Source organism: Cheilinus undulatus, linkage group 9 (genome assembly GCF_018320785.1).
Source record: "Cheilinus undulatus linkage group 9, ASM1832078v1, whole genome shotgun sequence".
NCBI classification, from domain to species: domain Eukaryota; kingdom Metazoa; phylum Chordata; class Actinopteri; order Labriformes; family Labridae; genus Cheilinus; species Cheilinus undulatus.
In genome coordinates, this window is record NC_054873.1 from 35,938,678 (window position 1) to 35,951,056 (window position 12,379).

Below are 12,379 nucleotides of genomic sequence, written 5' to 3' on the forward strand. Positions count from 1 at the left end.
ATCAAACGCAAACAGCAAAACATCACAAGCTCGTCAAAACCCCAACAACAGAAGAACCCATGAAAAACTCAGCCAGCAAAGAAACTCCAACATCATAAAAACTAGCAGGACATTCTAAACACGAAAATGATGTCAAATTAGAAAGACATCATAAAAAACCCAGATATGTAAGATTCTGTAATAAAAAAGAAGACCAAGGATAAACACCCAGAATAACCTAGACCAATCCAGGCAACACAGGAACCCAGCTACATAAAAGAGACCTAAGGACCAGAAAAAGCAGTAAGAATATTAGGAAGAGACAGAAAGGAATAAAAATCTAAATGTTAAGAGGGAGAATAAAAACGATTAAAATGTGTAGTGTTTAATAAGTCAGCATACGAAAATTAAAATTTGAGACAGTTAAAGATATTAATCATAATCACAAATAATGATAATAGTCTGGTAAAACCAATATAGCTGCAAAAAAGAGGGGGACACAATAAAAGATATACCTGCCCCTGTGTGTTGTCTGCGTAGCAGTGAAAGTAGACCTTATGATTCTGAATGATTTGGCCAAAGGGCAGCATATGAATAGAGAACAAAATTGGACCTAAAACCGAACCTTGCGGTACACCACAGGTAAATGTAGAGGTAGAGGAGGAGTGGTTACCTACGGTGGCCACAAACGTTCACTCTAAAAGTTAGGAATAAAACCAGCTAAGTGCAGTGTCCCTGATAACAACTAGTGTTTATAATATTTTCTGTCAGTATCCTAGTATCACACCAGATGATGCACATGAATACAAGGCTTTTAAATTCTGTAGTGCATGATAATGATCCAAAACAGCGAGAGCAGAATAGCATTTGCAGCCAGGAACTGCACAAAATCATTGAAACAGCATCATGAGAAAGTTTCTATTTCTCATGAAAGTTATGCCTTAATCAATGCATTAATAGGAGGGAAGTTTGAGCTGATGACTCTCACACTTTCTTCCTCTCCTAGCCGATATGTCTGCCTCCATGTGTGGGAAACATTGATAACTAACCATCGTGACCTAATTGAGGTCTGAAAGTTGCATCAATGCCGATGTTTGAGATAATTTGGTTGATTGCTGATAAAAAATAGTGAGTTTCTTCCATCACTTCTTTGGGTGTAAGACTCCTTCTTTTGTAACATATTCTGTCAGGTTTGCCCATTAAAACAGATCAGAGTTTGTCCCAAGTTGACTTCTTCTGTTTAGCAAAAAACTCCTATTGAATGCAGAAGTTAGGTGAACAAGATGGTGGCATTAGATTGGTTGGACACGAAAGATAGACACTGGCTGATATCTGCTCATGCCACATCATTTGCTGATGATTGATGTTTGCAAACAGAACTTACATCTGCTGATACTGATGCTAAACTGATACATCCCCAAAAAATGTTATTGGAGTATCTTTTTAACTTTAGTTTGGCCAATGTCCCATTGAAAATCAAGGAGGAGGCAGACGTCAAGGCCTATTCTGCAGTCAGTCAGCAGGGGGAGCTCTAAATATTCTGACTTCACTCCCAGTCAGCTGATGCTGGTGAAAAACTGCCTATAATCAACAACATTTGTTCCAAAGGGGGCAACTGGACCTGAATGAGGTTCTCAAAGGTGTTTCCACTGACTAGATGGCCTCCTCGACATCTCTCTCAAACCAGCGATGTTCCCTGGTCAGTATCTGAGGCTCTGCCCTTTCCCAAACAGTGTGTATGGAAGGTTTTCCAGATGGATGTGTAAACACATTCATCTGGCATGCCAGGGTAGAATGTTAAAAAAGATAAATGATGGAGGCGCAGAAGTCCTAGCGGTTAGGTCACACACCTTGTACACAGGTAGCCAAGTCTGGCATGTGGCTCTTTGCCCGCATGTTTCATCTCCACTTTCTGGCCCCTGTTTCTGACTATCCACTGTCCTCCTCTCTGAATAAAGGCATAAAAAGCCCAAAAATATATTTTGAAAAAAGAAAAAGAAGGATGATCTCATGTTGTTCCGAACATGTTTACAAACTGATGCTGAAACTTAATGTTTTTCTCAGAACAGGTTCAGTTTTTCATGTTTTTTTGCATCACTCCTAGCCGTATGAAAGGATGATCGACGGTTTAAAACAGCGTCTTCTGCTCCCTTCTTGCCTCTCATTTGCCCCCTCCTTCCTCTCTCTCTCCCTCTGACTGAAAACTCCCCTTCAACACCTTGATTTGCCCATGTATTATATGGATATCAACAGTGGAACATAATCGATAGAGTGCCAAAGTCTGTACTCACAGACAGACTTAATATGTAAAGACCTTTAGTGTGTGGGTGGGTTTGAAAACACAATATTTCGGTGCTCTACAGAACATTACTTTAAAAGCTGCAATGCTCGGATACTGACCAGAGAAGATCGTTGGTTTGAGAGAGGTGTCAAGCTGCAAGAACCATCTTTAAATGGAGATGGTGGATATAGACACTGCTTCTCCCTACGTACAATGCAGCCTTGGATTCCTTTCAGCAGCAATCCAAAGAATGCTTTCACACTGGATCACATGACATCATGCAGCTCTGGCAAACCTGAAAAAGCCCACAAAGACACACCCTCAGGTAAACTATGCCAAGGACTCTGCAACGATCAGGTGACCACCCAGATCATTAACATAAGAATAATAAGCAGAGGCTATATTTCTGGCCTTGGAACTCAGACATTTCTAGAACTAAAGAAGCCTTTTGGAGTTGAGGCGAAACAACTTCAAGAATCTCAATCAAGTCCAGTTGCCGCTTTTGGACTAAGTTTCAGATAACCATGACATACACAGGCGTACAGTCAGTAAGTTGAAACATCTGTATCAGCAATTGGCTTAATTGTAATTTCAAACATCAGTTTCAGTATCAAAACAGATTTTTACAATCAGTGCACATCAAGTACCATAGGTATATCATTTACGAACAACTGTGGTTAGTGAATTTAAGACCCTGATCTATAGAAAAGATCCAGTTCAATTCAGTTCCTATCACCTGCCATGTCTGTAGTCTACAAATTACTCCATATCAGTGAAAGAATCAGTCTAAGAAATCCCTCTATCACTCAGAGTCTTTCATTGTAGTGCAGACATGTGGTCAAGTGCTCTGCACATGCCAGTAACAAGAAATGTCAGATGGGTATTATCTTCAAAACTGCAAGAGTTTCCCTTTGTTGACATTTGTTAAGCTTAGTTTTAATCAGTTATCGTTATTCATGAATGGCTGTGATGGAAAAACAGAAATATTCTGTGGATTTGGTGCAAAGATTCCCCCTCACTTAGTGGAACACTTGTGGGGGATGTCTGCTTCCTCTGAGAGCGTTAAAGAGCCCATCAGTGTGGCGGTATGAGGAGGTTGGAGGATTTAAGATCAAATTTGATTGGAAACTGTGAAGAAGATTTTGATTGCAGAGATTGGGCTGTGTTTAAGTTTCTCACATGCCTAAACCAAAATGTGTTATAAAGAATCAAATTATGGATTGATTAAAGGAAAAATGTATGATGAGATAATTAATATATTTAGTTATTTACCACTGTCCTTGGTCACTTGATAGTAGCCAAAATATTATGTGGGTGTGGACCAAAAGGAATACTTATCATTTGCTGGAAATATATTGATATTCCTCAGAGATCTTTGAGACTTCAGTAAATCAGAGTGTTTAAATATTAGATTATTGTTCCTGCTGGTTATGCATTATTACACTTATGTGTGTGTTTTCCTTTATAAGGGGCATAAAAAGACTGGGTAACTCGAATGAACCATCCAGAAGGTGTGTTAAATTGATTTAAGTAAATATATTCAAACCTAGTTTTTACAACCTCAGAGCAGACAAAGCCTCCTGCCCCACCTGAATTTTTTTGCAGTTATCCCAACTTTTTATTTAAACCATCATTTAATGTTAAGAATAAGTTTGTCATAGAGCTGATGAGCTGATCAGTGTTATGCAACAATAACATTGCCTCGGCTTAACAATATGCAAGTTTCTCTGTGCGTGTGTTGATATGCAGCAACCCTGCAACAGTACTATACAGAAAATATGTTAAACTGATGATGAAATAAAAAAGCCTACATCATCTAAGTATGATATAACACCTACCCACCCAGGCAGAGTGGACACATACAGAGGCCAAAGATGCTGACTTGAACCTGTTTAACACCTCCCCAGTCTGTCTAAGCACTTTCTACACTGCAGGTCACACTTACCCATTCACGCTGCAGTCACACACTGATGGCGGAGGCTGCTATGTTAGGGTATTCAACAATCTTATTATCTCCGCCAAGGAGGTTATGTGACCAGCAGGGTTTGTTAGTTAGTTTGTTAGCAACATAACTCAAAAAGTTATGGATGGATTTTGATGAAATTTTCAGGAAATGTCAAAAATGGCATAAGGAAGAACTGATTAGATTTTAGGAGTGATCTGGATCACCGATCACAACTGAGTATACCACCGGACCACATCTACCCATCAAACAGTTGATTTAAATGGAATTCTTTTTTAAAATTTGTAGACTTAAAAGTGACATCATAAAAAGAGAAAGAACAATAAAGTAACTGATACATCCTGAATTTTAGTCATCACTATGAATCACTTTCCAAAAACTCTTGATAACGACATCAGCAGTGAAAACACCGTCTATTCTTGGACTTCCTATCTAACAGTCTATGATCAGAAACATCAACTCAAGAGCCCAGTTTCCACCTTATCTTTTTAGAGTTGCTATCTAAGAGACATCAGGAGGGGATTTTATTGCATCCTGCTGATTTATTTTTATGCAACAATTGGTCAAAAATAAAGACAACTGAACAGTCATCACTATAAGATGTCCTTTTAGGGTCTTTGTTTGGAGCGATGGCAGCATAGAGACCACAACAAACACATTTTGACTCTCACAATCATCTTCGGCATTGTAGACTTTGAAAGAACCAAAGGGCCTTGCTTAATAAACATGAAAGTTTTTCACAATAAAATTGATCAAATATCACTAACATGGATCACCAAAAAATAGACCATAAAAGAAGACCACAGACCAGACATGAACATCACAAGAAAGTATTATGAAATGTACAAGATATTTTCACAGAAAAGTTCACCTGGAATTAATACTTGGCCACCAAGATAAAGTCTTAAGTAAATGCAAATGACAGAAAAAAGTTTAAAACATTCAGAGTCACAACACATGAGCACCATATGGCTTTGAAGGACAACAGTCACATGGTTTTGTACGTTTATATGTAAAGAACACTTGTATAGTTTCCCAAAAATAAGCACTCAGCAACACGCAGCATTTATCAATACAACAAAAAGAAAGTGTTCTAGAGAGGAGGGTTGTGTGTGCAGCAGCTTGTTTCCACAAAAAAATTTAATGCAAAAAACCTAAAACTGAAATAAAAGGAGGAGTTTGTCATTAAATTGTGTCCTAATAAGGAACAATAGTATAGTTTTTCAATATCCTTGAAGTAGATAACTGCAAAAAAATGCATGAAAAAGTGGGTAATAATATCAGGTTCTGACCTGTATGGCCTTACCTTTTTGATTTCCCAAAAATGAGCGCTTGTCAACACACAACATTTATCAACACAACAAATATAAAGTGTGATGGAAAATTACTTACTGGTGCAATGTGCATCTTTAAGATATTTTGACTTGAAGTCACTTAAGTTGGCCAAGGTAGCTTGAATGGCATAAATGTTCAAGATTAAAGCATGTGATAGAAATAAGAGAAAATTGCAGTGGGTGAAGAACATGTAGTGTTATGAAAAGTACTCAAACATGTTGTTTGAAATGCATTTAAACAACATTTTCAAGTGTAGGAAAGTTTCCATGGTGTAGTTTGACTTAAAAAAGTTACAAGTAAAATTTAGTTGATGAAACTAAAAAGTAAGTGCATCTGACTCATAGGAACTTTGTTAATACAACTTGTCAATTTGAGTTGGGGAAACCTAATTCATTTATGTTACCACTTGAAGTAATTTTTGAAGTTCATCCAACTATTGTCTTTTTCAGTGTACAATACCATGAGTGCAATGCAGCCTGATGCCACTAACTATGCTTTTTCTCCTTTCCTCAATGTAACAGTTAGTGAATAATCTGCCTTTATGCACAAATTCTATGTTTTATCCAGGGAGGAACTAAAAACAATCTCAGGCTTAAACATAACGATCAAGGGAAAGTATTATGTACCTCTTTTACATCTTTGTTGTGTAACCTTGTCAGTTTGAACGTTGCATATTTGTGCTGTTCTTTTTATTTAAGACAGATCTTTAAGAAGCTAATAATAGACATACACTCACTGGCCACTTTAATAGGTACACTGAGCTAGTACCAGGTTGGACCCCCTTTTGACTTCAGAATGGCCTTAATTCCTCGTGGCATTGTTTCAACAAGGTGTTGGAAACATTCCTCAGAAATTTTGGTCCATATTGACATGATAGCAGATGCGACATGATGTAAATCTAACGTTCCACCACATCCTAAAGGTGCTCTATTAGATTGAGATCTGGTGAATGTGGGGGCCATTGAAGTACAGCAAACTCATCGTCATGTTCAAGAAACCAGTTTGAGATTATTTGAGCTTTGTGACATGGTACATTATCCTGCAGGAAGTAACCATCAGAAGATAGGTACGCTGTGTTGTAAAGGGATAGCGATGGTTAGCAACAGTACTTAGGTAGGCTGTGGTGTTTAAACGATGCTCAATTGGTACTAAGTAAGCCACAAAAAATATCCCCCACACCATGACACCACCACCACCAGTTTGAGCCATCAATACAAGGCAGGATGGATCCATGCTCCCATGTTGTTTATGCCAAATTCTGACCCTAACATCTAAATGTCGCCACTGAAATCTAACTCATCTGACTGGGCAACGTTTTCCAATCTTCTGTTGTCTGATTTTGGTGAGCCAGTGTGAATTGTAGCCTCTGTTTCCTTAGGTGTGGGCTTCTGCTGCCGTAGCCTATCTGCTTCAAGGTTTGACGTTATGCGTGTTCAGAGATGTATTCTGTGTACCTTGGTTGTAACAAGTAGTTATTTGTATTACTGTTGCCTTTCTATCATGTCAGACCAGGCTGCCCATTCTCCTCTGATCTCTGACATCAACAAGAAATATTCCTCCACACAACTGCTGCTCACTGGATATGTTCCCTTTTTCTGACCATTCTCTGTAAACCCTAGAAATGGTGGGTGAAAATCCCAATAGATGAGCAGTTTCTGAAATACTGAGACCAGCCCATCTGGCACCATTAACCATGGCATGTTCAAAATCACTTAAATCCCCATTCTGATTTTGAACTTCAGCAAGTCATCTTGACCACGTCTACATGTCTAAATGAACTGAGTTGCTGCCGTGTGATTAGCTGGTTAGCTGTTTTTGTTAATAAGCAATTGAACAGGTGTATCTAATAAATTGAGTGTTTATCCCTTTTGGCTAGCATTACAGTGGTATTCTGTGGAAGCACCAATAAATGTAAGAATGCAATTTCATTTGTTACATCACAGTGGAAGGAAGTTTTTCTGTCATTCTTTGCTATGTCATTGTGCACAGAGAAATGCAGAAGAATCAGCATGGCAGACAGACCTTAAGACCTGAGTCTTAACCTATGGTTTTTTACCTGGAGCCAAATCTTGTAGGTTGCTTACTCTGGTTCCCTTAAGTCTGTTTCTAAACCCTTTCAGTTATTAACAACTATTAAGTAACATGAAACATACAGTAGCTCAAAGGAAAGACTAATAGGCTGATCTCATAGTTCAAATGGGATTCAACTGACTATGGGAGCGGCTCTAACCTATTTATCAGACCCTGCTAGTACAACAGGACATGTGTTTACACTAACCAGGAGTATACCTTCAAAGCTGTAGAAAGTTATTACATATTGTGGATATGTTTTCGTATTTTTCTCCACAAGGTGTTTCAAGAACACTTACAGCCTTTAACATTCCAAAAATGTCTCTGAATGAACAAGTTTGTGCCTCTTTGTCCTGTCTTAGCTGCAGATATGGCTTCTTGGGGGCAGCAGGGCGAGATGACAGAGTACAAGAAGATTCTGATCAAACGGGACTTGGAGATGGGCGTGGTCATGACGGTGTTCCGGCAGAAGGCAGAGCGGCTAACGGTGCAGGTTATCATGGAGACTCGACAGGTGGCATGGACCCGCACTGCAGACAAGACCGATGGTGTCTGTGAGTAAATTCCTGCTGATATAAAAGCATTACCGTCATCATTATCATACCCTTAGATAATTTAGTACCTTTCATTAGCAGCTTTATCCCGCTGTCCAAATATGGCCACTGCTGGCTTACAAGAAATTTAGATGGCAACTGCCAAAATGAAAGGTTTTCAATTTTTTTCACTGAGGGCCACATACAGAAAAACATAAGGATGACTGGCCCCTTCAAAATACCTCACTTTTTGTTTTTCAAAGTCCATAAATATAGGTTTCAGGTTTTTTCACTTTTCCTTTAAATCTGCGTTTGCTTTCAAACCTGTCTGCTGGTGCTCAGATTTTCTCTGTTTGTACTGAAAATATCTGCTTTCTCTCAAATCTTACAATGCTTGTTAAAAATTGTCTGCCCTCATTCAGAATCAGAATCAGAATCTTTATTGATGTCCACACAAACAATTTGGTGGAGTTTGCTTTCTCAAACACTTCTCACTTCTGAACCAAACGCTTTCATATTTTCTCTATGCATGCTCTTCAAACATATTTCTGCTCAATCAATAAGTCATGCTCTCAAAACTTTAAAATGCACCCTAGAATAATAATTCCATACCTCTGATTTTGTAAAACATTCATAATCATAAAACTATTTCATCTAAATGTTTAACAGTATGACATTTAATAATTGTAATGATACTTCTTTTATCAAAGGAGGTAATGGTAAGCTTCCCATCTGCTCCTATCTGGAGCAGATCCAGATGTTTTGGACTAGAGTGGCCCACCTGGGGCACTGTCTTGTTGAAGTATGATAACCTGTATTAAATATAAAGACATATAACCATTCAATCACTGTCTTCAAAACAAACCAGTGAAAATATTTGTTCTGTGTTTCAGTGGATCTGTTTGAAATCAGAGAGATCCGTCCAGGGAGGAACTCCAAGGACTTTGAGCGTTTAAAGGATGGGAAGGACAAACACGATGAAAACACCTGCTTCACAATCTTCTACGGCTCCCAGTTTGTCCTCAGCACGCTCAGTCTGGGAGGTGAGATTTTTATAAATGTCTTCATGTTCTCACATACAATCTTCTTTTTCTTCTGATCTGATGATCACAGATAGGATTATGTCAAATAAGAAATTTTGTAAAGGAAAATGAATATTGTTTAAAACGGCCTTTTTTTAATGCTCAAAACAACCAGACTCTCAAATAGTTATTTTCAACTTTGCAGAACATATAGATTGAAATAAGAGAATAAATATACTAATAACATTTCCCTAGGTACAACCTTTGCTCCTGAAAATACACTGACATTTCACTCAAAAGATATGTCAAGGCTTTTAGTTTTTCCAGAACAAAATATCTGATCCTAAATGTTTTAAAGCTGCTTACCATCCCTCAAAGCTCAGTGTTTATTTTCCAGCTGATTCTGTGGAGGAGGCTCAAAAATGGCTGATAGGACTAGAGCTGCTGAGGGAAGAGACACTGGAGGCTCCCACTCCAGTTCTTATAGAAAGGTACATACATGTACATAAAAACACTCATGTCAGCACATTTGCCCGGTTCTTATTGGTCGAGACTTTGTCAGTTAAATGTCTGTTTCTTCTCCAGCTGGCTGAGGAAGCAGATGTATTCTGTCAATCATTCAAAAACAAACAGGTAACAACTGCTCATCCAGTTACACTAGCTCTAGACATACAGTAAATGATTAATGTAAAGGGTGTTCTTTAGCCCGTCTGTTGTCCTGCATTAATGATAATAGCTAAAATTCAAACTGTTGTCAAAAGTAGCAAAACTGGATTCTTTTGAAAATTATATAGTTCATAGTGGCATGAAAGATTAATTTTATTTCAAATAACAAAAGTTTTCTATAGATAATTTATTTTATCTTGTGATTTTCACCACCAGCATCTCCATGAAAGAGTTAAAGTCTCTTCTTCCTCTGCTCAACTACAAAGTACCAAGCACTCGAGCCCTCAAAGACAAATTTCAGGTAGTCTTCCTCTCATTGTCCACTGTCATCATTAATGTGGAATAAATCAATGCATATTACTTAAAAGAAATTTATTTTTGTATTGGGATACCTCTTTCTATCAACACCTGAGAGCGTTGTCATTTGCACTATTCTGGTTAAATTTGTTCATCATAAAAAACTTCTACTGAAGGAGCCTCACATTTCTACTATTTCATCATGCTGTGTATCATTTTATGGCATTGTTATACTCTTTAAAATGGTGAAAAAAAGACATAGTTTATGCAGAGTGAGGTAAAAATATGCTAACAGTATTTCAAACATTTTGGCTGAAGTAAGAATTTGACTAAAATAAAATTGATGTAACTCAATGGTTGTTCCCAACCTTTTATTCTAAGCACCCCCTACTTGTATTTATAAAAGGCTAAGCCCCCCTAAGACCTACAATTTTAACTTTTTCATTGACAAAATCCCAACATAATAGGCCTACATACTCTTGTTCTTTCCAAAAGATCTATATATGGACTATTAATTGTTGTTACAACATATTAGAGCCACTAAAAAGATAGGAAGAAAAGGGAATCTGTTAATTTTCTAAAAATAAATTGATTTTTTAAATTTGAAAAGTTATAAATTCATGAGAAAAAAACTAAAAGATTTTCCTTTAAAAGTCATGAATCTATGTGAACTTAGAATTTTTTGGATTATAAAGTTATAAAATATACATTTTTTGCAAAAGAAAATCATACCAGACTGAACTGTTTTTCCTTGCACAAATTAACAGTTGAGGCTAAAAAACCATCACATTATCAGTGTAATCTGGACTAAGAAGACACGTTTCTTTAAACTGGGGCTATCAAACCACTTTTTTTAGTTTATTTCTCACATCTTTTTACTTAACAAGGTAATTAATTTATTATTTTAAAAACTTTAAATGTTAGAGTTCTTCTAATGTCTAGATTCAAGCATTTTTAAACTTGGAAGTTTCAGTTTTTCCTCTTAAAAATACAGTTTCTTAAACTCAGAAATTCTGTGTTTGGTTTGTTGTAAATATCTGACTTTATACTCTCAAAAAATGTCAATTTTTTCCCCCTCAAAAATGTTAACTTTTTTTCTCAAAAATTAACATCCCCTGTTGATTTTTCTTTTGTGTGGCCTTTATATGCTGTCATACATTATACTTCTACCCAAGGTCGGGAACCAGTGTACTAGGGCTAATCCTGCAGATTTAGGTATTTAAAGAAAAGGGCATCCATTTTTAGGCAAAAAAACCAATTTAGGCCCTTTATTTTTATTGAAGTTGGAACCATCATAAAAGACTGAGCATTTCACCCATAAAAATCTAGAAACTTAAAAGATATAGATATTGGTTAACTTCTGGATTGTAAAAAAAGCATGTCTCTATATACATTTTTTTGCATCCATATGCTTTGTGTTATCTGGCAGATTTTGCTAAAAGATGCAATGCAGATTTTGTGGAACAATATTAATTAATATAAATGGTAAATATGGTATAATATTATTAATAAAAAGTATAAATATTTCGAGGAAGTCCTCTAGCTTACTGACTGACAAACTTATAAGCCTTATTTGTGCAGACTCTTCTGATATGAAAAGTGAAACTTCAAGAAATTCATCGAAATAAGCAAAACATCTAAACATTTTTAGCGTCAAACTTTTTGTTTAGATGAATGCTGTGTGTTGTTGAATCAGTATTTTTGTTACTCTTCACAGGAAATTGGAGCAAAGAAAGACAAGCTGGACTTTGAGCAGTTTCATAAATTATACAACCACATAATGTTCGAACAGAATGAAGTAAGTCTTAAGTTATCATAATAAAATACACAGATCTTTCATGTGTTGTTACACTTCATCGTTTTCTGTCATTCAAATTTATGATATTTTGAAACGCAGATCCTAGAGGAGTTCAAAAAGGAATCATGTGCTTTTATAATGGGGTAAGCTCCTGTTTTTCCTCTTCCTTTTTGCTAAACACAACATTACCCTGATAAAATAAAAAAGAAAGCTTCTCTAGATAGTTTAATGTTAATTTGGTCTTCTTTGTCCTGTTGTTACACAGTAACACAGATAAACCAGATGCTTCTGCAGTCTTACTTCATGACTTCCAGAGATTCCTCATCTACCAGCAACAGGTAAAAGAAGCTCCAGTTAACGATAAGTACATCAGTCTCTTTATTACTCATAAAGTTTTAAAAAAATCATTAGTTTGCCTTGTTTTATTTGAAATAA

The 12,379-nt window shown here is 36.8% G+C and overlaps 1 protein-coding gene across 3 annotated transcripts in view; it reads left to right on the forward strand.

The window, feature by feature from the left end:
- LOC121514969 (1-phosphatidylinositol 4,5-bisphosphate phosphodiesterase gamma-2-like) overlaps positions 1-12,379 on the forward strand; it is a 45,522-nt gene that overhangs the window by 5,797 nt on the left and 27,346 nt on the right. For all 3 annotated transcript variants that reach the window (XM_041795458.1, XM_041795459.1, XM_041795461.1), the window contains exons 2-9: positions 7,991-8,182; positions 9,055-9,204; positions 9,581-9,674; positions 9,769-9,816; positions 10,066-10,150; positions 11,864-11,944; positions 12,044-12,087; positions 12,210-12,282. In XM_041795458.1, coding sequence (XP_041651392.1) covers positions 7,999-8,182; positions 9,055-9,204; positions 9,581-9,674; positions 9,769-9,816; positions 10,066-10,150; positions 11,864-11,944; positions 12,044-12,087; positions 12,210-12,282 — 759 coding nt within the window. In that variant the 5' untranslated portion in view covers positions 7,991-7,998. The remainder of the gene's footprint in view (positions 1-7,990; positions 8,183-9,054; positions 9,205-9,580; positions 9,675-9,768; positions 9,817-10,065; positions 10,151-11,863; positions 11,945-12,043; positions 12,088-12,209; positions 12,283-12,379) is intronic.